This window comes from Eurosta solidaginis, chromosome 5 (genome assembly GCF_040869045.1).
Source record: "Eurosta solidaginis isolate ZX-2024a chromosome 5, ASM4086904v1, whole genome shotgun sequence".
In the NCBI taxonomy this organism is placed as follows: domain Eukaryota; kingdom Metazoa; phylum Arthropoda; class Insecta; order Diptera; family Tephritidae; genus Eurosta; species Eurosta solidaginis.
In genome coordinates, this window is record NC_090323.1 from 224,464,767 (window position 1) to 224,487,535 (window position 22,769).

The window sequence follows — 22,769 nt, forward strand, 5'->3', positions numbered from 1 at the left end:
TGTCTGTTTAATAATGCACAAGTCTTAAAATGTATTACTCGTAGTTATCTCAGAGGCGGTGAGTCTTTTTATACTCACTTGAGCAGAGCTCACAGTGTATATTAAGTTTGATTGGATAACGGTTGGTTGAACATATATAAAGGAATCGAGATGGATATAGACTTCCATATATCAAAATAATCAGGATCGAAAAAAAAATTTGATTGAGCCATGTCCGTCCGTCCGTCCGTCCGTCCGTCCGTTAACACGATAACTTGAGTAAATTTTGAGGTATCTTGATGAAATTTGGTATGTAGGTTCCTGAGCACTCATATCAGATCGCTATTTAAAATGAACTATATCGGACTATAACCACGTCCACTTTTTTGATATCGAAAATTTCGAAAAACCGAAAAGTGCGATAATTCATTACAAAAGACAGATAAAGCGACGAAACTTGGTAGATGAGTTGAACTTATGACGCAGAATAGAAAATTAGGAAAATTTTGGACAATGGGCGTGGCACCGCCCACTTTTAAAAGAAGGTAATTTAAAATTTTGCAAGCTGTAATTTGGCAGTCGTTGAAGATATCATGATGAAATTTGGCAGGAACGTTACTCCTATTACTATATGTACGCTTAATAAAAATTAGCAAAATGGGAGAAGGACCACGCCCACTTTTAAAAAAAAATTTTTTTTAAGTAAAATTTTAACAAAAAATTTAATATCTTTACAGTATATAAGTAAATTATGTCAACATTCAACTCCAGTAATGATATGGTGCAACAAAATACAAAAATAAAAGAAAATTTCAAAATGGGCGTGGCTCCGCCCTTTTTCATTTAATTTGTCTAGGATACTTTTAACGCCATAAGTCGAAAAAAATTAACCATTCCTTTTGAAATTTGGTAGGGGCATAGATTTTATGGCGCTAACTGTTTTCTGTGAAAATGGGCGAAATCGGTTGATGTCACGCCCAGTTTTTATACACAGTCGTCCGTCTGTCCTTCCGCATGGCCGTTAACACGATAACTTGAGCAAAAATCGAAATATCTTTAATGAACTTAGTTCACGTGCTAACTTGAACTCACTTTATCTTGGTATGAAAAATGAACGAAATCCTACTATGACCACGCCCACTTTTTCGATATCGAAAATTACAAAAAAAGAAAAAAATTCCATAATTCTATACCAAATACGAAAAAAGGAATGAAACATGGTAAGGTAATTGGATTGTGTTATTGACGCGAAATATAACTTTGGAAAAAACTTTGTAAAATGGTTGTGACACCTATCATATTAAGTAGAAGAAAATGAAAATGTTCTGCAGGGCGAAATAAAAAACCCTTAAAATCTTGGCAGGTATTACATATATAAATAAATTAGCGGTATCCAACAGATGATGTTCTGGGTCACCCTGGTCCACATTTTCGTCGAAATCTGGAAAACGCCTTCACATATACAACTACCATCACTCCCTTTTAAAACTCTCATTAATACCTTTAATTTGATACCCACATCGTACAAACTCATTTTAGAGTCACCCCTGGTCCACCTTTATGGCGATATCTCGAAAAGGCGTCCACCTGTAGAACTAAGCCCCACGCCCTTTTAAAATACTCATTAACACCTTTCATTTGATACCCATATCGTACAAACATATTCTAAAGTCACCCCTGGTCCACCTTTATGGCGATATCTCGAAAAGGCGAACACCTATAGAACGAAGGCCCACTCCCTTTTAAAAATACTCATTAACACCTTTCATTTGATGGCCATATCGTACAAACGCATTCTAGAGTCAACCCTGATCCACGTTTATGGCTATATCCCTAAATGGCGCCCACGTATAGAACTATGGCCCACTCCCTCATAAAATACTCTTTAATACCTTCCATTTGATACAAATGTCATACAAACACATTCCAGGGTTTCCCTCGGTTCATTTTCCTACATGGTTATTTTCCCTTATGTTGTCACCATAGCTCTCAACTGAGTATGTAATGTTCGGTTACACCCGAACTTAACCTTCCTTACTTGCTTTTTACACTCCTTGATGAGTTTCGGAACTGAAGATACTTGATGGATCTGACGAAGACAACTTTTCCGGCTTTTCGTTTTGCTCCTATGGTCGATCGACCAATCACCGCAATAACACAAATTTGAGAGTATGATCTCCAGCGAACCAGCTGTCAAGAAAGCATGACCTTCGTCGCATTGATTACTTAGTTATACTGAGATACCTTCATTTCAATACGCGACATTTTGAGAAAATTGTTTCCTATTTATACCAAAGTACATCGGTCTTGCTTGCTTGGTTCTATGCAATTCAAAAGCAATTCAACCCTCCATCATCATTATATACGAGTAGACGAAACTAAGATGAGCCCAAAAACATGCAACTAGATGCATAGATTCGCCACCGTGGTGTTATGGTGGCGTGCTCCGCCTACCACACCGAAGATCCTGAGTTCACGCCCCGGTCAAAGCAACATCAAAGCTTTAGAAATAAGCTTTTTCAATTAGAAGACGAATTTCATAAGTAGGTCCGCCCCTCGGCAGTGTTTGGCAAGCACGACGAGTATATTTCTGCCATCAGAAGCTCTCAGTGAAACTCATCTGCCTTGCAGATGCCATTCGGAGTCTGCATAAAGCAACTACCTTCCGTCCGCCAATTCGTAGGAAAAATTAAAAGGAGCACGACGCAAATTGACAGAGAAGCTCGGCCTAAAATCTCTTCGGAGGTTATCGCGCCTTGCACATATTTATTTAGATGCAGAAATTTCATTACTTGAATTCAATCAGTGACGTATTTGAAGAAGGGAGAATTCGCATCATTCTCTGTGAACCCTGAAGAACTATTTCATTTCAGACTATTAATTTTGGTAATCTAAGATAAATCTCTTATGCGCTTACGGCAGATTCTGGTTCAACATTTTCAACCAAGACGAAGTTTTAGAAATTTCTGGCCAGCTGACCTCATTTCAAATTATGCACCTTGAAATCTCAATGTCGCGAGATATAAACCGTTAAGAAAACAGTACAAACTTTAATGTAAGAAAATACTTAACACATATTTAATTTAAAACATGTCAGTGGCTCTTACAATTATTTCAACAAAAAAAAGATGCATCACTCTAGCTTGAATGCTAAATTATAAAAGCGTTTACATACATACATATGTATGTGAGTTCATCATTTTATTCGCTTGTTTAATAATTTAATTATACGTTTTGGTTGGCGCCTAAAAGTGCATTAAAGTTCACTTAATCCACACTTAGCCACTACAGAGCTAATTACAAATTCCCGCATTTTTTTTTTTTTTTTTTGTAGTTCAAATGTGTGCATGTGTTTGTGTTTTAAACGGCTGCAGACTATTAAAATCATAAACTATTGTTAATTTTAATTTAATTGTGTAACACGTCAAAGTGTTTCATTGGTTAGTGCATACACATGAGGGAATGAATTGCTTAATGCACGTGACAGTGCAAATGCAGAAATATATGCAGACCTAGCAGTCGAGCCTACTAGTTGTGAACAACCTACCACGCAGTGTGATTCGAAACTTTAACAAGTGAGTCAGATGTTTGGGGTTCATACAAGCAATTTTCTTCAAAATTACAGATCTTTTATTATTGCCTACGCATTCCGCTACAAAATGTTAGCACTCCCAGCTTAAGCTTAGGAGAAATACTTCCAGACATCTTCCATCAAATTATCGTGGCTGACCATTAACATACACACCCCTGAAAGGTTAAACTCTTTCCATAATGGTCAGGCTAGTTCCTAATGGTGCCGTTTTCCGGAACTTACCGGCTGAATATTCGGCAAAGTACCATCAACATCGATTAAACTCCTCACGACCTTCGAGAAGCCTGCACATCGCTTCAAGAAGAAAAAGATACACATTCACAGCCCACTCCAGAGGTCGTAGCGATCGTAATCCTTGAAGATTTTTATAAAGTAGACTTCTCAATATGACAAACGTTTCTAAGTAAATTGATGCAAAGCTCACTGTCATTCCAGAACAATTGAAAGTGCCAAGGGTAATTCCACAACTAGAACCTGGAAACCCCACATAGGTGAGTGAGTCATATCGCCCGATATCACACCTTTCGCCAGTTGCAAAAATGTTGAAAACCGACCTGCTCCCTTATTTTACTCCGAATCTGCGCTAAGCGACCAATTAGCTTCCGGAAAATGCGTAGCACTAACATCGCGCTAAACGCCATCAATATTCAGTTAAACTATGGACTAAATCAGCCAAAATCCTATGATAGGAAGGTTCTCGTGGCACTTGACCTGTCAGTAGCTTTTGACAAACCAACTAACGCACATTACTCCAAGACATAGAGGGTCAACCCTTCCCAATTGTCAAAAAATATGGGCCGCAAAAGATCTGTATGGTCGACAAGCGTATGTTCAATTTAAAAGATTAAACCTCAAAACCTAGACGAATGTAACAAAGTGTCCTCTTCCCACTTCTGTTTACTTTCTACCATAGCTGGGGAATAATGATTAGTAATCCTAATGATTAGTAATTGGATTAGAAACTTTTAGTTTGCATAATAATTGATTAATTAGGATTAGTTGGCTATACTAATCGATTACTTTTTGATTAGATTAGAACTAATCAAAAATGTAATCGCGATTAGTGACGATTAGCATATCTAATCAAAACTAATCAAAAAAAATTCTATTAGATTTCTCGATTAGTTATGATTAGGTTTGATTAGATCAACTATTTTGAAATATTTAAAAAAAAAAAATTTATTTATTTTTGCTTATATTTAAGAATTCATGAGCACAACACCGGCTTATAATAATTGAATTTCAATTATTATGTTTTCTTTCATTTATTTTTGTATATACACCAAACGAGTCAAACGGTTTCAAAGAAGTGGCTATCAATCAGCCCGTCGAAAGGCTGCTTTCATTTGCTGGAATAGTCAATACCCCAAGACGGAATTCATTGTCTGAATTTTCTTTTGAAAAGTTGGTAGTAATGAAGTCGAATATAAACTTTTTGTGATACATATGTAATATAAATCAGCATATATTTAAAGCGTCGAGAATCTCATGTTTTTTTTTTCAGAACGTGCCTTTAATTTTTATACTACAATTAGTATGAGAAAAAGTGGAGATAGACCCACCAATAAGTGTACCGAAATGACCAGGGCTATGAGCCGAAGACAATCCCTTCCTTACTTGTTTAATAAGGTTTATGTTTACAGTGAAATTTTGAATAAAAGTTCTTTTTAAGTTTTTTACTATATGAATTAAACGAAAAAAACAACAAAAATATTTCAAAATAGTTGATCTAATCAAAACTAATCGACAAATCTAGTCGATTTTTTTTTTTTTGATTAGTTTTGATTAGATATGCTAATCGTCGCTAATCGCCATTAGATTTTTGATTAGTTCTAATATAATCAATTAGTAATCTAAAATATTAAAGAATCAAAAAAAACGAATGAATAGATTATTTTATTTTTCTAATCGTAATGATTTCTAATTCTTATCGAAGTTCCCCAGCTCTGCTTTCTACATCTTAATGCTGCCTTCCCCACCAGGGGAAGTTTCTATCATTTCTTATGTCGACGGCTGCACGATATTGGCAACAGGACCTTGCCTTGCAATAGGCGAATTAGTTTCTAAAATAAGAGGCATATTATGTATAACAAAATGAGTCATATTTTATATATAAGAGCATTCATTCACCTCAGTGAATAAAGCTTTTGTGAAATTCATATAGTGTTAAATAGCTATCTGTGATATCTTCACCTCGCGTTAACTGGTATTATCATCGACCAAATCTACGGCCACTCTATTTAGGATGTGGAAGAAACAGATTGTGCAAATATTGGACGTTAACGTCGATAGCATTACGCTACCGACTGTTAGTCACCCAAAGGTCTTACAGTCAAGCCCCATGTCCCCGAGATTGTAGCTAAGTACAAAGCCGCAACAAAATTCTCGAGACACAATTGCTGGCAGCACTTGGAGAAAATATAAGCAAAAAGAGCTCAACATAATGAAATGCTGGATAGACAGTTTTTGCTAAATTGTCACAATTTTAGACATCCTAGCAAACAACTGCTTTATCTTGCCACGCCTCCAAGCTGGATAATAAAACATCTCCGTTAGTGCTGTGATGAAATCTGGCACCTGCTGGCTGCGTAATTTGATCCAGATAAGCATAAGGAGGCCCCAAACCTAATCTACACACAATCGGTAAACAATTTTGCTAAATCGTGCCCGGTGTACCTCGTTATCAATAAACACTATCTAACCCTTGCAAAAGAAGAAAGAAGACACGAGTAACTCTGGCCCAACTTCGTTCAACCCCAGCATACATAATGAATGTCCTGCATGCGATGTGACCCCACATGACACCAACCATATTTTCAATTGTAATGTGGAACCTACGCGTTTGACGACAATTTGCAAGTGGTCGCACCTATTGAATGGGCGAAGCACTTCTAATACAACAACAATTGGTCTTCTTTTAAGTCTATGTGATAGCTTGTAAAATATTGTTTATGGAAAGTATAATTGGAAAATATAATAAAACTAGCAGACACGATCCCGTTTTTCTGCCCTATCTTTGGTCTATCTGCATATTTTTTAAGAAGTTTATACCTCTTACCCCCCCCCCTATCTCTCCATTTTCCTCATCCTTTTATTCACTCCTCCCTCTGTCTTTCTCTTTCTCTGCGTCTCTTTATCTCTATCCGTCATTTCCCTCACTTCATATTTCTTCATCATCGCCTAACTCTATCTCTTTTCCAGTCTCTTTCTTCTTCCCCCTTTTCTCCCCTCTTTAGTCCTTCTTATTCTTCTCCATTTCTCATTCTCAGTTCCAGTCTCATTTCAAGTTACAGGCTCAGTCCAAGTCTCAGTTCTAGTCCTAATCCCAGTCCCAGTCGGTTCCGGTGGACCACTTTCCGGAAAAATAAAGTATCGTAAATACTAATCTAACCAAAGGCCTACCAATATACCAAATTTTAGGCAAATCGAACCAGTAGAATTTGTTCGATTAGATCGGTGCCTGGTCCACTTCCCGGAATGAAACACTCTCGGGGTTGCTGTGAAGCTATTCTGTAAATTTGAATAAAATCGGCGGAGTGGTTTCAAAGTCCGTAAGCTGCATACAAACATACATACTTCTTTATATACGTATTAGAAGAAGAAGAAGATTAAATCTCCTTGTATACACATACAAACATTCCAAAATAGAACCTTTGTTTGAGATTTTTAACGAAATGTTTAAAATTTTCTATGATAGAGTATTTTTTAAGGTGTGTATGCATTCTTAACCGTTTATGTGCAGTAACCTTGCAACACGCCAAAGTTTGTATGTATCTCAAGCTGATATGAACGGAAAATACATATATATGTATATACATCAATACATTCCTTTATATGTACTCCCGAAGTTATATGTATGACGCAATCGAATGCTGGTTTTTTCACCATTCGTTCTAATTCCCATGTATGTATGTGACGCAGGCCACCGTGGTATGATGGTAGCGTGCTCCGCCTACCACACCGTAAGCCCTGGGTTCAAACCCCGGGCAAAGCAACATCAATTTAGAAATAAGGTTTTTCAATTAGAAGAAATTTTTTCTAAGCGGGGTCGCCCCTCGGCAGTGTCTGGCAAGCGCTCCGGGTGTATTTCTGCCATGAAAAGCTCTCAGTGAAAACTCATCTGCCTTGCAGATGCCGTTCGGAGTCGGCATAAAACATGTAGGTCCCGTCCGGCCAATTTGTAGGGAAAATCAAGAGGAGCACGACGCAAATTGGAAGAGAAGCTCGGCCTTAGATCTCTTCGGAGGTTATCGCGCCTTACATTTATTTATGTATGTGACGCATAATGTGATGAGGTGACATATCCACTAAAAGCTAGTTTGCTTGTACAGTTCACAGCGAACAAACACACGAACTGCATTGTTGGAATAATTTTTACTTTGGTTTAAACGATATTGCTCATATTAGGAAGGAATCATTTATTTCTTTTATAATTTTTACAATTTCCCATGCCCTTATAATTGCATTGAAAATGTCATCATCAGCTTTCAAATGCAACAAAGCCTTTCAAAATCGGAGCTTTCTATGTGAAGTGATGGCAGTTATTTAGCGACTTTGTTTTATACGATTTATAGATATTGAGACTAGTTTGATATAATTTACTGTTGGGTATATGAACGCATAGGAATATGCTCATATAAATGAAAACAGGTGTAAGTCAATTATGTTTTTTAAGCTTATTATTATATGCAATTTAATGCAATTACCACAATTATTGCATGTTATTGTTATAATTTTTTCAAAGCTAATTGCTAGTTTTATACAAACAAAAAGTGTGTTAAGTTGTTGTTTAAGAGAAATTGCCAGGAAAATTAAAAAATGCTAACATGTGTGTATATGTGATAGAATTTAGGCCAAGAGTTGACTAAAATTTGAATATTTTTCCACACAAAATTAATTGAAAAAAAAAAAATAAGTTTAAAGCTGCATAAGGTTTATCAATTTACCTTATATTCGTATGTTCATTTCTATTGCTATTGCATTTAAATTGCATATCCATATATATTTTAGGGCCCTTTATACAATAACGTAAGTCGTGCTGCCCAAAAATATCAGCAACAAGTTCAAAAATACTATGAACCACCCCAACCAGCCCAACCAACCCAACAACAACCCGTACAATATACTCAAGCTCAATTTCAACGTCAGCACTCTCATTTGCGAGGTGGTAACGCATATGGACAGCAAGTAAATGGACATTATGAGCAACCATATCAGCAACAAAAACAACAACAATACCAACCACAAAATTACCCTTATGAACGTGAACAACAACAATGTGAATCGAATGTCCCATCTGGTTGGAAATCAATTCAGGCACATGTGCCTAAAGGTCATAACGAACAACAAATAGGTCCTGTAGGTGGCAGTTATCCTAGCTATGGTCAACAGCAACAACAATCATCTCAACAGGTACTGCCACGCGTGTGCAAATGGCTGCCTTTCACGTTAGAAGTATTGCGCGTATGTGTAAAGCAGCAGCTTTACTTTGCATTTAGCTGAATGCGTTATGTCTTTAAACTTGAAAAATAAATGCTTGACACAATCGACTTAGAAGTCTTAGTCAGAATAATATAAACTACGCTTTAAACCAAGCTTTTCGGGGGCCTTATTATAGTAACGATATTTCTTTCGGATTTAAAAAAAATAGATTTCGTTTGACATCTGTAGAATCGCATTTATTTTCGAATAGAGTTAAAGAATAAGGCCCCAGGCCTAAAATAATAAGTGCATTACTTGCGATGCTTTAAAATAATTTAGCTTAACCAGCTTTGCTGTTTAGTCTTGCTGCGTATAGTGCTGCCAGTTTTTCTGCTGCTTTTTTGTGAAATTTATTTGACATAACGAAGCAGTGTCTTTTAAATAATATGGTAAAAATGTTTGTCAATAAAGGAAAATAATTTTGGAAGGCTAAAGAGCACTTTAATTTTCAGCCATGATACAAGTGTAGTTCGACTCCATCTTCATGGCCGCCCTTGCCGCCATTCGACACAAACTATGTTTTCCCTTTTGAAGCAGCGCTACCATATCTTCAAAAAAATAAATCTAGCGAAATTATATTTTTTTTTTGCAATTATACTTGCGGTTTCCTTGATATTGATATGAAGTGTAAAGCAATTGAAATATGTTTTGATTGTGCGAAGCATAAGAAAAGCTACAACGTAAGAACTAGTTCCTCTCTACACGAGTTAATTTTTTTATATATTTTTTTTGACGTTGAAGAAGCTGTTCCGGGCAGTTATTCAACTCAAAATCGCCCCAAGAACGTATATCTATTACTTATCGGACTTGACACCACTTCATATAGACATCACAGTTTCTTTTCTACTACATGTGCGGGAAAAGCCCTACTATGTAGTTGAGTGACTTCGACGCTTGCACGCGTGAATTGCGCTGTATTCGAACAGAGCCTTTGCCACACTGGGTGCTGCTTCTATGAATTGATTGATAAGCTAAAGAGCAGATGTCTATCTAAACTAGGAGATTTGAAGAAGAGAAGCTCCTTAATATCATGATCACAATAATACGGCACGAACAAAATAAACTTCACCACAACTAAATTTATAAGTGTCTAAACTTTGGTGATTCGACTGGCGAATAGTTTTTTTGGTTATACTATTTAGTTATTTTTAATGGACCGTATAATGTTTTATTGTTTAGAGAGAGGGAGGTCGCTATGGACCTGTTGCACCTTATATTTATTCATTGGGGCGAGCACTGGGGGATCCAAGGTATTGGCTGCGGGTTGAGCCACCTTGTTTTGCTTTGAAAAACCCCGCTTGGGGATAAACAATATAAACTATGTCTTTAGAATATTTCACTAACCAGTTGAGAATTACAAGCACACTCTATGGCTAATGAAACAAACAAACGAAAAATGTTCATAGTTTAAGTCACTTAAACAATAAAATTTTTATAATGGAGTTAAGCTGATGGGGCTGAACAATTGATATAGTTAAAAGGAGCTTTTCTAAACTTCCAAAGGATGGGCATGAGTCCCAGGTATGGTGAAGTCTGAAGATGCGCTGAGCCTGTTGCATAATAAAAACTCTAACCTACCGATATGACTCTAATGCAAAAAGCAAAGAAGTGGAGTATAATTTGTACCCAGAGTAAAAATAATACGTAGGTGCAATGCCCGTAACGTTGGAGAAGGACAAAGAAACTGCTAAGCAATGGTTTTCAGGGTGATTTTCCTTAACTGAAGAGGTCAGAGTTCAAGAAGCACTGCTCTCTTCAAAGAATTATACCGATTTTTCTTTAGTTTTAATTTTCACATTTCTTACCAGGGCCCGTTTCGGGGGGTATATATAGGCTACAAATATTTATTAGTTTCATAATGTATTATCATTTTTATGAAAAGCTTGACAGACACATATTTATCATTTGAGTGAAATTGGTTTTTCATCCGTGTTCGTATAACACGATACCGGCCCAGCTCTGTAAATGTTTATACTTTAAATGTAGATATGTTAATAAAATATGATAACCCCTTAAAAACTCAAAATTTCCAAAACCCAATTTTGTTGAGGTGGTTATGCTATATCAACATTTTACAAGTTTTATCTCTGATAACTAACGCAGTTTATATGAAATACATCAAAATGGAATTATCTTGTTTTATTGCTCATAGTTTAAACTTTATATTTAAAATTTGCAAAACAATAGGAATGACGGTGAATATTTCCTTGTATGACATTTGATTTTGTCCTTGCTTGTGATTCGTTGGGTTTTTCCTTATCCAAGACTGCACAAATTTCATCTACATTGAACATAACGGGGTTTTCTGTAATATGCCATTTTTTTTATCTAAAACAGAATTCACTTATAATAATAAGTCTTTAAGGTTAGTGTACTTTAAGGAATATAAAAAAAAAACTTTTTAAATTGCTGCCCCCTAATATCTGCTATCAATTACTTCTACTAAGTATGTATTACTTATTTACTTAATTATACTCAGCGTGCTTTGCACACAGAGTATATTAACTTTGATTGGATAACGGTTGGTTGTACAGGTATAAAGGAATCGATATAGATATAGACTTGCATATATAAAACTCATGAGTGTCGAAAAAAATATTTTATTTGCCCGTCCGTCCGTCCGTCTGCCCATTAACACGATAACTTGAGTAAATATTGAAATATCTTCACCAAATTTGGTACACGAGCTTATCTACACCCAGAATAGATTGGCATTGAAAATGAGCGAAATCGGATGATAACCACGCCCACTTTTTATATATTGTAACGAATTTACTTGCAAATCCTCTTATTTGCAACCCTCTGCTAAGTTCGTATCGCTAAACTGTTGAATAAATAACTCCAATATGTAATAATGCAAAATGGCCTTTATTCAAGTACTTCACAATAACACTTATACTTTGCAACGAATATCTTGCTTATTAAAAAATAAATAAATGTAAGGCGCGATAACCTCCGAAGAGATCTAAGGCCGAGCTTCTCTTCCAATTTGCGTCGTGCTCCTCTTGATTTTCCCCTACAAATTGGCCGGACGGGACCTACATGTTTTATGCCGACTCCGAACGGCATCTGCAAGGCAGATGAGTTTTCACTGAGAGCTTTTCATGGCAGAAATACAATCGGAGCGCTTGCCAGACACTGCCGAGGGGCGACCCCGCTTAGAAAAATTTTCTTCTAATTGAAAAATCTTATTTCTAAAATTTTGATGTTGCTTTGCCCGGGAGTTGAACCCAGGGCATACGGTGTGATAGGCGGAGCACGCTACCATCACACCACGGTGGCATCTTGCTTATTAACCAAACTGATTTACAGCTCAAATGAAACTCTACTATAAATATAGCTCGCTAGATAGCACTTAATCCAAATCTCAAATCAAACTGAATTACTTCTTCTCGCCTGCACCACTTTTATAGTTTACGCTGCATACTTCTAGGCTCTTCGATTTCCAGAAGTTACTAGTTGTTTCGGCTACAAAATTGCCAGCCACAACTACGTGCACAAATTATTGCCCTCTCTTGTGACCACTGAGATAAGATATATGCATGTGTTTGTGCATTGCCGCTCCGCTGCTCGTATACGTACATATGTGTAGACGCAATTATTTATTCGTTTATGTAGATACATAAAGATTGAATTATTGTTGTGAATGTTTGTAGTTTACAGTCTCTCGCGCGCACATAGGCATATAAGTAAATGCATCTGTGTGTGACATCTCTCTGGGCTGCCTTATATATGTGTATACTTGATTTAATTATTAACGTAAATACTGCTTGGCATGGCCTTAGCATCGCCTTAGTGATGGGATAATTTAGTGATGCTAATATCCGTGACACTGCCCTCCACCTAAGTCTGATCGTCCCGATCAGACAAATCTTTCGATCTAAATGTTGCTAGCCTTTCCAAATGGACCACCTTCATTTTGGTTCGTGGTTTACCGATGGTCTGTATGCGGTACACTACATCGTTGATCCGTTTTACAACTTTGTATGGGCCTTCCCAATTACACTGCAATTTCGGGGACAAACCTTTCTTCCGTTGTGGGTTATATAACAGCACCAAATCTCCTTCCTGAAAACCTTCTGAATTAATTGCTTTATCGTATCTGGCTTTCATCTTGTCACTCATAATCTTTGTTCGTTGCCTTATTAGATCATGTATTTCTCTTAGCTCTTCTTCCAAATCACTAGTGGATTTCCTGACATTTCTCTCCGCATTGGCATCTATCCCAAACTTCAAATCAGCTGGCAGTCTAAGGTCATTGCCAAAAATTACTTTTGCAGGGGTTTGGCCCGTTGTCTCATGCACTGCTGATCGGTAAGCCATCAAGAATAATGGTATGCGGGTATCCCATTCTTTATGGTACTTGTCCACTACTTTCCTTAAGTGCTCCTCCAATGTTCTATTGAATCGTTCTACCATACCATCGGATTGAGGATGCAATGCAGTTGTCCGTGTTTTTCGAATGCCCAATGACTTACACATTTCCTGGAACACAGCTGATTCGAAATTCCTGCCTTGGTCAGAATGTAACTCCATTGGTACACCATACCTTGCAACCCAATTGTTTATAAACACTTCTGCTACCGTTTCCGCTTCTTGATTTGGGATTGGGTATACCTCTGGCCATTTGCTGAAATAATCCATAACTACCAGTACATATTTGCTTCCGCCGTTGCTAGTAGGAAATGGACCGGCGACATCCATAGCGATCCTTTCAAATGGCGCACCTGAGTTATATTGCTTCATCTGGCCATGACTTCGTGTTCTGGGCCCTTTCGCTCTGCTGCAAACCTCGCAGTTCGCAATCCACTCAGTGACCGACTGACGGCAACCAACCCAATAGAATCTCTGTTTAATCTTCTCGAGCGTCTTCGTGATTCCAAGATGACCTCCGCTTGGACCATTATGCAGCTCGCTGAGCACATCAGGAATCCTCTTTCTGGGAACAACTATCAGTTTATTCTTGTATTTACCATCCTCACTCTCCCATACTCGATGAAGGCAACCGGATATTAATTCTAAACTGTTCCACTGTGCCCAAGATGACTTCGCAATGGGACTCTCTGCTGACATCTCTTCTCTGTTTGGTCTTTCATTTCGTTCGAGCCCTTGCATAACACGTGACAGATCTGCATCTTCTAGCTGGCACTTTCTTAGCTGTTCCTTGTCCCATTCATCTGTACATGTTATATTCATTAGCCGGACATCTATAATGTCTTCTTTAGCCTCGGCTTTTGAACAGTGCTTGCATTCCAAACTACATGGTCTTCGTGACATTGCATCAGCATTTCCATGGGTACTACCTTTTCGATGCTCAATGGAAAAGTCGTAGCTTTGTAGTCGCTCGATCCACCGTGCCAATTGTCCTTCCGGATTACGGAACTGCAGAAGCCATTTCAACGCTGCGTGATCTGTCCTGACACGGAATCGCTGGCCGTAGAGGTATTTGTGAAAATGTTTAATGCAGTCTACCAATGCCAACAGCTCTCTCCGCGTAACACAGTAGTTCCTCTCTGGTTTTCCAATCGAACGGCTGTAATATGCAACTACCTTCTCCTGTCCATCGACCAGTTGTGATAAAACGCCTCCTATAGCATATCCACTCGCATCTGTATCCAGAATAAATGTTGCTCCTGGAATCGGATATGCTAACATTGGGGCAGTGCACAAACGCTCCTTCAATGTTTGGAAAGCCACTTCTTGCTCCTTCTTCCATTCAAAAGCTTTGTTTTTTCTTGTAAGCTCATGGAGGCTATGGGCTACGCTGGAAAAATTTGGTACAAATCGGCGGTAATATGTGCACAGCCCAAGAAAACTTCTCAATTCATGTAGGTTCTGTGGTCTTGGCCAATCCTTTACAGCCTCTATTTTTTCGTTCGCTGTGCAGATGCCCTCTGTCGTTACCTTGTGACCCAAATAATTGACTTCCTTTTTAAACAGCGCACACTTTTTGGGACTTAACTTCAGACCAGCGCCAGCTATTCTCTGGAAAACTTCCTCCAAGTTCTTAAGATGTTCATCAAAGTTCTTGCCCAATACGATGATGTCGTCCAGGTACACCAAGCATGTTTTCCAATGTAGTCCTTTCAGTACCTGGTCCATGAGTCTCTCAAAAGTAGCTGGTGCATTACAAAGTCCAAAAGGCATCACTGAAAATTGCCAAAGACCATCTCCGCCACTGAAGGCTGTTTTCTCTTTGTCTTCCTCCTTTACCTCCACTTGCCAGTAGCCGCTTTTCAAGTCCAGTGTGGAAAACCATTTCGTACCAGATAGCGAGTCCAGAGTGTCGTCAATTCTTGGCAATGGGTAGCTATCCTTTTTCGTTACGTCATTCAACTTCCGGTAGTCCACGCAAAACCTCATTTTTCCATCCTTCTTTTTTACAAGTACTACCGGTGAGCTCCATGGACTAGCTGATGGTTCGATGACGCCGCTGTCGCTCATTTCTTGAATGATTTGACTCACAACTTCCCGCTTCGCCAGTGGAACACTACGTGGAGCTTGACGGATCGGCCTCGCATCGCCAGTGTCAATTTGATGTTTCACAACGTTGGTGCGGCCTGGTTTAGAATCATCCTGGTCAAATATGTTCGCGTACTTTAGGAGCAGTTGTTTTGCCTTACTCTGATATGCTTTCTCTAGCCCCTGTATCCATGCCGTGATGTCATTTGAAAGATCAGTATTACTAGCTGAAACGTGTTCCTGGAGTTGTTCACAGTTAATAACTACTTCAGCCTCTTGGCATCTTCCCAAAATAGCTCCTTTAGTCAGTTTGAGTGGTGACTTGAATTGAGTACTCTTACCGGAATACGACCATCTTGTTGTGTCATAGCCAGGGTTTTTCCTACAAGTATGTTTAGAGCTGATTTGTTTGCTGCTTCGACAACCCACAATTTGTTTGTCCCACAATCTCCATCAACCTTTGCCCAGATGACTGCTTCGGATTTAGGTGGTATTTGCTGACTCTCTTCCACCAGCACTCGTTTACTGCTGTAGCCTCTCTCGTAGCCGAAATTAAGTGGTACATCCATGTTTTTATATCGCATCGTCTTGCTTTGCATGTCGATCTTGATGCCCTGGTCGATTAAGAAGTCGACTCCAATTATGATTTCATCAACAATTTCTGCCACTATAAAATTGTGTACTACCATGACGTTCCCAATTGCGACTTCACATTCTACTTCTCCAATTGCCTGGGTGTCCTCTCCCGTGGCTGTACGTAATCTTGCTCCAAGCAACGGTCTTATCTTTTTGTTGACTAAATCCGCTCGAATGATGGAATGAGATGCACCCGTATCTACAGTCAGTAACCGTTCCTTTCCGTCCACATGTCCTCCAACAGTAAGATTGCTCGATCTTCTTCCAATCTGCGAGATAGAGATTATGGGGCATTCAATTGCGGGAGCCAGCTGTCGCCCCTTGCGGCTGACTCGATTTAGTTTAACGATTGAGTGGTCTTGGATATTTGCTCATCACCTTCTGCTCTGCGTTTACGACCACCCACATTGTTGGAGCTATTGGGACCGCTGCTGCAATGTCGTGCCATATGACCTGGGTTGCCACACTTGAAACATTTAATAACTCCGGCATTTTTCTGTTGTGATCCCTTCAGTGCTTCCAAAATAGTGTCTACCCAATCTGGTCTTTCCACTTCTACACGATGAGCTTTGTATGCTGGTTTACTCAATAGTGAGGCCGTTTCCTGAGTCAATGCATGTGATACCGTTTCAGCAAATGTCAGCTTTGGGTTTGCGTATGTAGCTCGCTTCGTTTCCACGTCCCGTATGCCATTTATGAAACTCTGGATTTTTACCCTTTCAGTGTATTCCACGGGTGCGTCCGCATTTGCAAGATGAGCCAATCTTTCAATATCTGAAGCAAACTCCTGCAATGTCTCATTTGCTTTTTGGTAGCGGTTTTGCAACTCAATTTGGAATATCTGTTTCCTATGCTCGCTTCCGTAACGTCTCTCTAAAGCGCTCATCAATGTTTCGTAATGGTTCCGCTCGTACTCTGGGATGGTCTGTAAGATTTCCGCGGCAGGCCCTTTCAGTGCCACGAACAGAGCTGCAACTTTATCTTCAGCATTCCATTGGTTCACTGCTGCGGTCTTCTCAAACTGTAGCTTAAAGACCTGAAAAGGAACAGAACCGTCAAAGGATGGTGTCTTTACCTTTGGATTACTCGCTGAAACAGCTGGGCGATTTAGTTGTAACTGCTCCATACGACCTTTTAAATCATCTACTTCTGCCTGAAATTGAGCCATTTTTGCATCCTGCGCTTCCAGTTTTGATGATACCTGTTCCAAAATTTCTGCCGAAATTTCAGACATACGTGCCTCTTGCGCTTCCAATTGAGATGCCATATATGTCTTTTGGTCTTCCAGTTGAGATGACACTTGCGACGTCATTTCTGAAATACGTGCCTCCTGTGATTCCAGTTGGGATGCCATATATGTCTTCTGCTCTGCCAGTTGAGTTTCCATCTTGGATGTAATACGTGTCTCCTGTGACTCCAGTTGGGATGTTATATTTGTCTTTTGTTCTTCCAGTTGGGATATTATATTTGTCTTTTGTTCTTCCAGTTGTGATGACATGTTGGTGGATATTTGTGATGACATTTCGGACATTTGTGCCGATATTGCAGCCAATATGATGTTCAAGTCTGTGTTTGTAACTGTCTGCGATGTTTCGTTTTTCTCTTCAATTTTTGTTGTTGTTTCGTCCCCATCAGGATAAAAGACAAACTCGTCCACATCAATTCCTTGCGACTCCATTACCTCTCGTAGCCGTGCTTGAAGTTCGATCTTATTTCCGGTTGTATTTAATCCACGGTTCTCCAACTCCTTTTTCAGTTGCTGGATCTTCAATTCACTGAACTTTGCCATGTCCAAGTTGTATTCCCAATCTTCGGAATTTATTCAACAATTCCTCTTCTGACACCAATTGTAACGAATTTACTTGGAAATCCTCTTATTTGCAACCCTCTGCTAAGTTCGTATCGCTAAACTGTTGAATAAATAACTCCAATATGTAATAATGCAAAATGGCCTTTATTCAAGTACTTCACAATAACACTTATACTTTGCAACGAATATCTTGCTTATTAACCAAACTGATTTACAGCTCAAATGAAACTCTACTATAAATATAGCTCGCTAGATAGCACTTAATCCAAATCTCAAATCAAACTGAATTACTTCTTACTCGCCTGCACCGCTTTTATAGTTTACGCTGCATACTTCTAGGCTCTTCGATTTCCAGAAGTTACTAGTTGTTTCGGCTACAAAATTGCCAGCCACAACTACGTGCACAAATTATTGCCCTCTCTTGTGACCACTGAGATAAGATATATGCATGTGTTTGTGCATTGCCGCTCCGCTGCTCGTATACGTACATATGTGTAGACGCAATTATTTATTCGTTTATGTAGATACATAAAGATTGAATTATTGATGTGAATGTTTGTAGTTTACAGTCTCTCGCGCGCACATAGGCATATAAGTAAATGCATCTGTGTGTGACATCTCTCTGGGCTGCCTTATATATGTGTATACTTGATTTAATTATTAACGTAAATACTGCTTGGCATGGCCTTAGCATCGCCTTAGTGGTGGGATAATTTAGTGATGCTAATATCCGTGACAATATATAACATTTTGGAAAACACAAATAATACACCTAGAATGTTGAAATTTGACGTGTGGACTGATAATGAGACTCTTGATACAAATTTGAAAGAAATTTTAAATAGGCGTGGCAACGCCCACTTGTGATAAAATAAATTTGACAAATATTAATAATCATAAATCAAAAATGATTAAACCTATTGTAACTAAATTCAGCAGAGAGGTTGCCTTTACTATAAAAAATGCTTTGAAGAAAAATTAACGGATCGTAATAAAATTGGGTACACAAATTTTCCCTATAGTAGAAAATATTTCTAGTAAAAATTGACGGGATCGGTTAAAGACCACGTCAACTTAGATATAAAACAAGTTTAAAAGGGTCGTAGACTAGAATAATAAGCTATAAATTAGCAAAAAATAGTTTTGAATTAATGATATTTCACTTATCAAGTTTTATTGTAAGAGGAAATGGGTAGACATTTTTCTTTTAGACGGACGGTGCCACGTGTTATGTAGAAAAGTAATTTTTCTGAAATGAAATGTACAATTGAAGCTCACGCTGAGTATATAATGTTCGGTTACACCCGAACTTAGACACCTTTACTTATTTTTATTTAACTTGTGTCTAAAGCAAATACGTAAATCGCTTTATTGAAATGCTGAAAATCTTCGATTTATACATACATATATAAATGCATACCTACACATACTAAAACATATATACCATACAGTGCATTACACATTTTTTGCACTAACTGCTCACCGTTACTGATAATGCAATTTTAGGTGCACTACCAACATATTACTTTTTTTTTGTACACATTCATTTCCAACATCATACAAGTTTAAGTTAAGTACATTTTTATTGGTAGTGCAAAGTATACTCTGAGCATCTAATTTGGATTAATCGAAATTGAAATTTAGAAAAAATCAAATCAATACTAACAAAGCTTTTCTTTTCTTTCATAAATTTCAGCTATCAAAATGCACTTAAAAGCTCGCGCTATATTATAAATATACTCTTTAACATATATACATACACATAGTTTAGTTTTTTTTACGCCCTCTCTCGCACATTTTCGTGCTTAGCATGTCCGCCTTAAATTTACTAATCGCAAGTTTCTTAATCTAAAAAAAAAATCTGAAAACTTAAAATCTTTATTTGTTTTATGTATTGTTTTCTAATTGTTTGTTTTGTCTTCTCTCTTTCTCCCCCACACATATTTGGAATTGCACCGTATTTCTTTATCACTCTCTCTCTCTATCTCCAACCGTTCCTGAACACATATTTATAAACCACATTTGTGAATGTGTAATGTTTTGTACCATATGATACGTTGCGTCTATATGCATATTCAAATACAACATAATCCATCAATCGCATGTACAACAAAACCTCTTCCCTCAACTTAAATACATTAACGAAAAACAAAAAATAACCGAACGACCGAACAAACACAAACATTAAACATAAAAAAATTTAATGCTGATCATATGATGATCACTTGATTACAACGTCACACAAAATAGTATCGCGCAACATCATACGATCAATATCAACAGCAACCGCAACATCAATATCAACCACACCAGGGTTCGCAACCTGCTTATGGTGCACCGTCTTATCAGCAGCCACCTTACCAGTCGCCGCAGCAACAACAACAGCGACCATCTTGGGCTCATAATCAGCAAGCGCTGCAATATCAACCAGCGCAGGCGCCTTCTCAACAGGCACCTACACAACAACAACAATATCAAGCGCCTCCTTCATCTAATTATCAAACGCAACCACCATATCAATCACAATATCAAGCACAACCTCAAACACAATATTCGAGTGTGCCTTTATCCAATCAATATAATTCTTATTCACAGCCTCAACACGTTGGACAAGATCAACTCGATCAGCGTGCTTCAGCAGTGCAATCACAATCATTGCCACAAGATTATAGAGGCGGGAGTCCAGGTATTATAACGTTGCGCAAGGAAGCCCCAATGACGCAGAAGCCACAACCCGTTTATAATGCACAGCCGGCAGCTATTAGCTTGCAAGGTTAGTGTTTGTTTTTTCATTTATCTTCAATCTTCACTTTATTTTTTTTCTTCACTAAAATAGGCGGCAGCCATTTGCGCGGAGATTTGAAGTGGCCACCACCAGAGTACAAGGAAGCAGCGGCTCGTGAAAATGAGGAACGCCGCAAATTGGCTTTGGGACCGGTATGCCGGCCACGTTTAGTGAAACGCGTAAGTTTATTCTTAGAAGATGTTTACCCCTTTAATGCATGCTTGCCATATTCCTTTTATTATTAGACCTCAATCTCCGACCTTTTTAGATTTGTGCTTGACCTTTCGGCCTATTACTGTATGTTGATACTTTTAATATATCTAAGTACCTCTCACGAAGGAATTAAGTTAGACGCTCTGCCTTGACAGAGCGACCCACTCGCACAAAATGTGAACCGACGTCTCACTCTCAAGCTACAGATTTGTGCATAGGATAGATTTATCTTGCTTAGGTCATATCGCGAACTGCAGCGTCACCTATAGTACACAGTCCTACGAACTCTCTCTGCGTAGATTAAAGAATTTGGATGATACTCTCGTTGTTGGGAGCATTATCAATTTGGTCTATCTCTTTCATTCAATTCATTATTATCTGAACTGCTTTGGGAGTGCCTTTGTGAGTCTACAGAAGGGCTCTGGACCATAAAATGCTGCTACAGCACACTGCTTGCCTAGCTAGTCTGCCTTTAATTATCTCAAACAAAACTTGTTTTTGGCTCCCAGATCATTTAGGACTCCAATGTATTTATCCACTAGCTTAGAAGTAGTTTTGTTACACTGCAAGGTACGCAAGGTTGCCTGATTGTCTTACATAATGCGAATACTCTTCCAGAATAAGCCTTTCCATTTACATTCCCTACTATAGCCTTCTATTGCACGGATTTCTGTTTGAGTAAATAGTGGGTTAGCATCCCATTGGTATCGATTGTTTAAAGTTCGGCCTGTAGATACCAGCTCCCATTTTTCCATCATCAAATTTTGATATATTCGTGGACCAGACTCCTGAGTCAGGGTCAGTATATGGATTCTCTGTTTTCCGAAGAATTCTGTCAACAATAGAAAGCTTGTCATAATAGGCAACTAAAATCCACAGCCCCAAATGCTCTTAGGGTCACAAAAAAATCGTGGTCGCGGCAGTCTGTTGCTAGCATATGAACATCACAGGTCGTAGTCCTACGAAATCTGAATTATCACCCTTTGCAGACCTTTTGAACACGTTTATAACTGGTTCGGTCATAGGTGGTTCTGAAATAGTCGCTGTCTTTGAGTTAAGTTCCATTTTATGGCGGAATCGTGCTTTTTCCTCTTATTTGACATTTCAACTTCTGAAGATGTACGGTCGCATTTGTGTGTGTTGTTTATATGTATGTCGCCCTACTGCCGCTATGGACGATATGTTGCGATAGGCAGAGTCCCAAACGAAGCATGTCTTCTTTACCAGCTTGCCGAAATTGGAAAACACCTCAAGAACCAAACGCCTTGAAAATTAATAAAGAGCCATGCCAAACATATTTCTATAAGCAAAATTATGTAGGAAAATTAATTTTAAAGAAATACCAAGGTCGAGGCAGCAACAAGGCAAAAAATATTCGGCGAACCAAAGGAACATGGACAAGAAGAGTAATCAAATGACGTTCCAAATATTGTAGGATTTTGTTGAAACCAAAGCAACATCAATGAAAACCAAATGAAAATTGGAAATATCAATATTTTAACTGACCAATAATAGAGCTTCTTGGACTAATAATAGACCTTGCTGGACGAAGCAATATATGCTACTCTGGAATTGAAACTGATATTTAGATGCATAAGAAACAGAATTATAATTTGGCGAAAACGTTGAAAGAACGGACAGACCTTTTGCAGAAAATCTTATTACATAATGAGGTTGCCGATTCTTAGGAAAAGATCAAGCTTCTTCTCTGCCGTGCACTGCGTTATAACAGTATTCAAGGAAAAAATATCGCAAAGATGAAATGATAAAATAGTAAGAAGTAGTAGAAGTAATAAAATATATGAAACAGA

The 22,769-nt window shown here is 38.3% G+C and overlaps 1 protein-coding gene across 4 annotated transcripts in view; it reads left to right on the forward strand.

Moving 5' to 3' along the window:
- LOC137252587 (microtubule-associated protein futsch) overlaps window positions 1-22,769 on the forward strand; it is a 272,733-nt gene that overhangs the window by 245,932 nt on the left and 4,032 nt on the right. Inside the window, exons 3-5 of one of the 4 annotated variants that reach the window (XM_067788550.1) lie at window positions 8,582-8,983; window positions 20,211-20,733; window positions 20,797-20,924. In XM_067788550.1, coding sequence (XP_067644651.1) covers window positions 8,582-8,983; window positions 20,211-20,733; window positions 20,797-20,924 — 1,053 coding nt within the window. The other 3 variants (XM_067788552.1, XM_067788551.1, XM_067788554.1) reach the window with 3 other exon arrangements.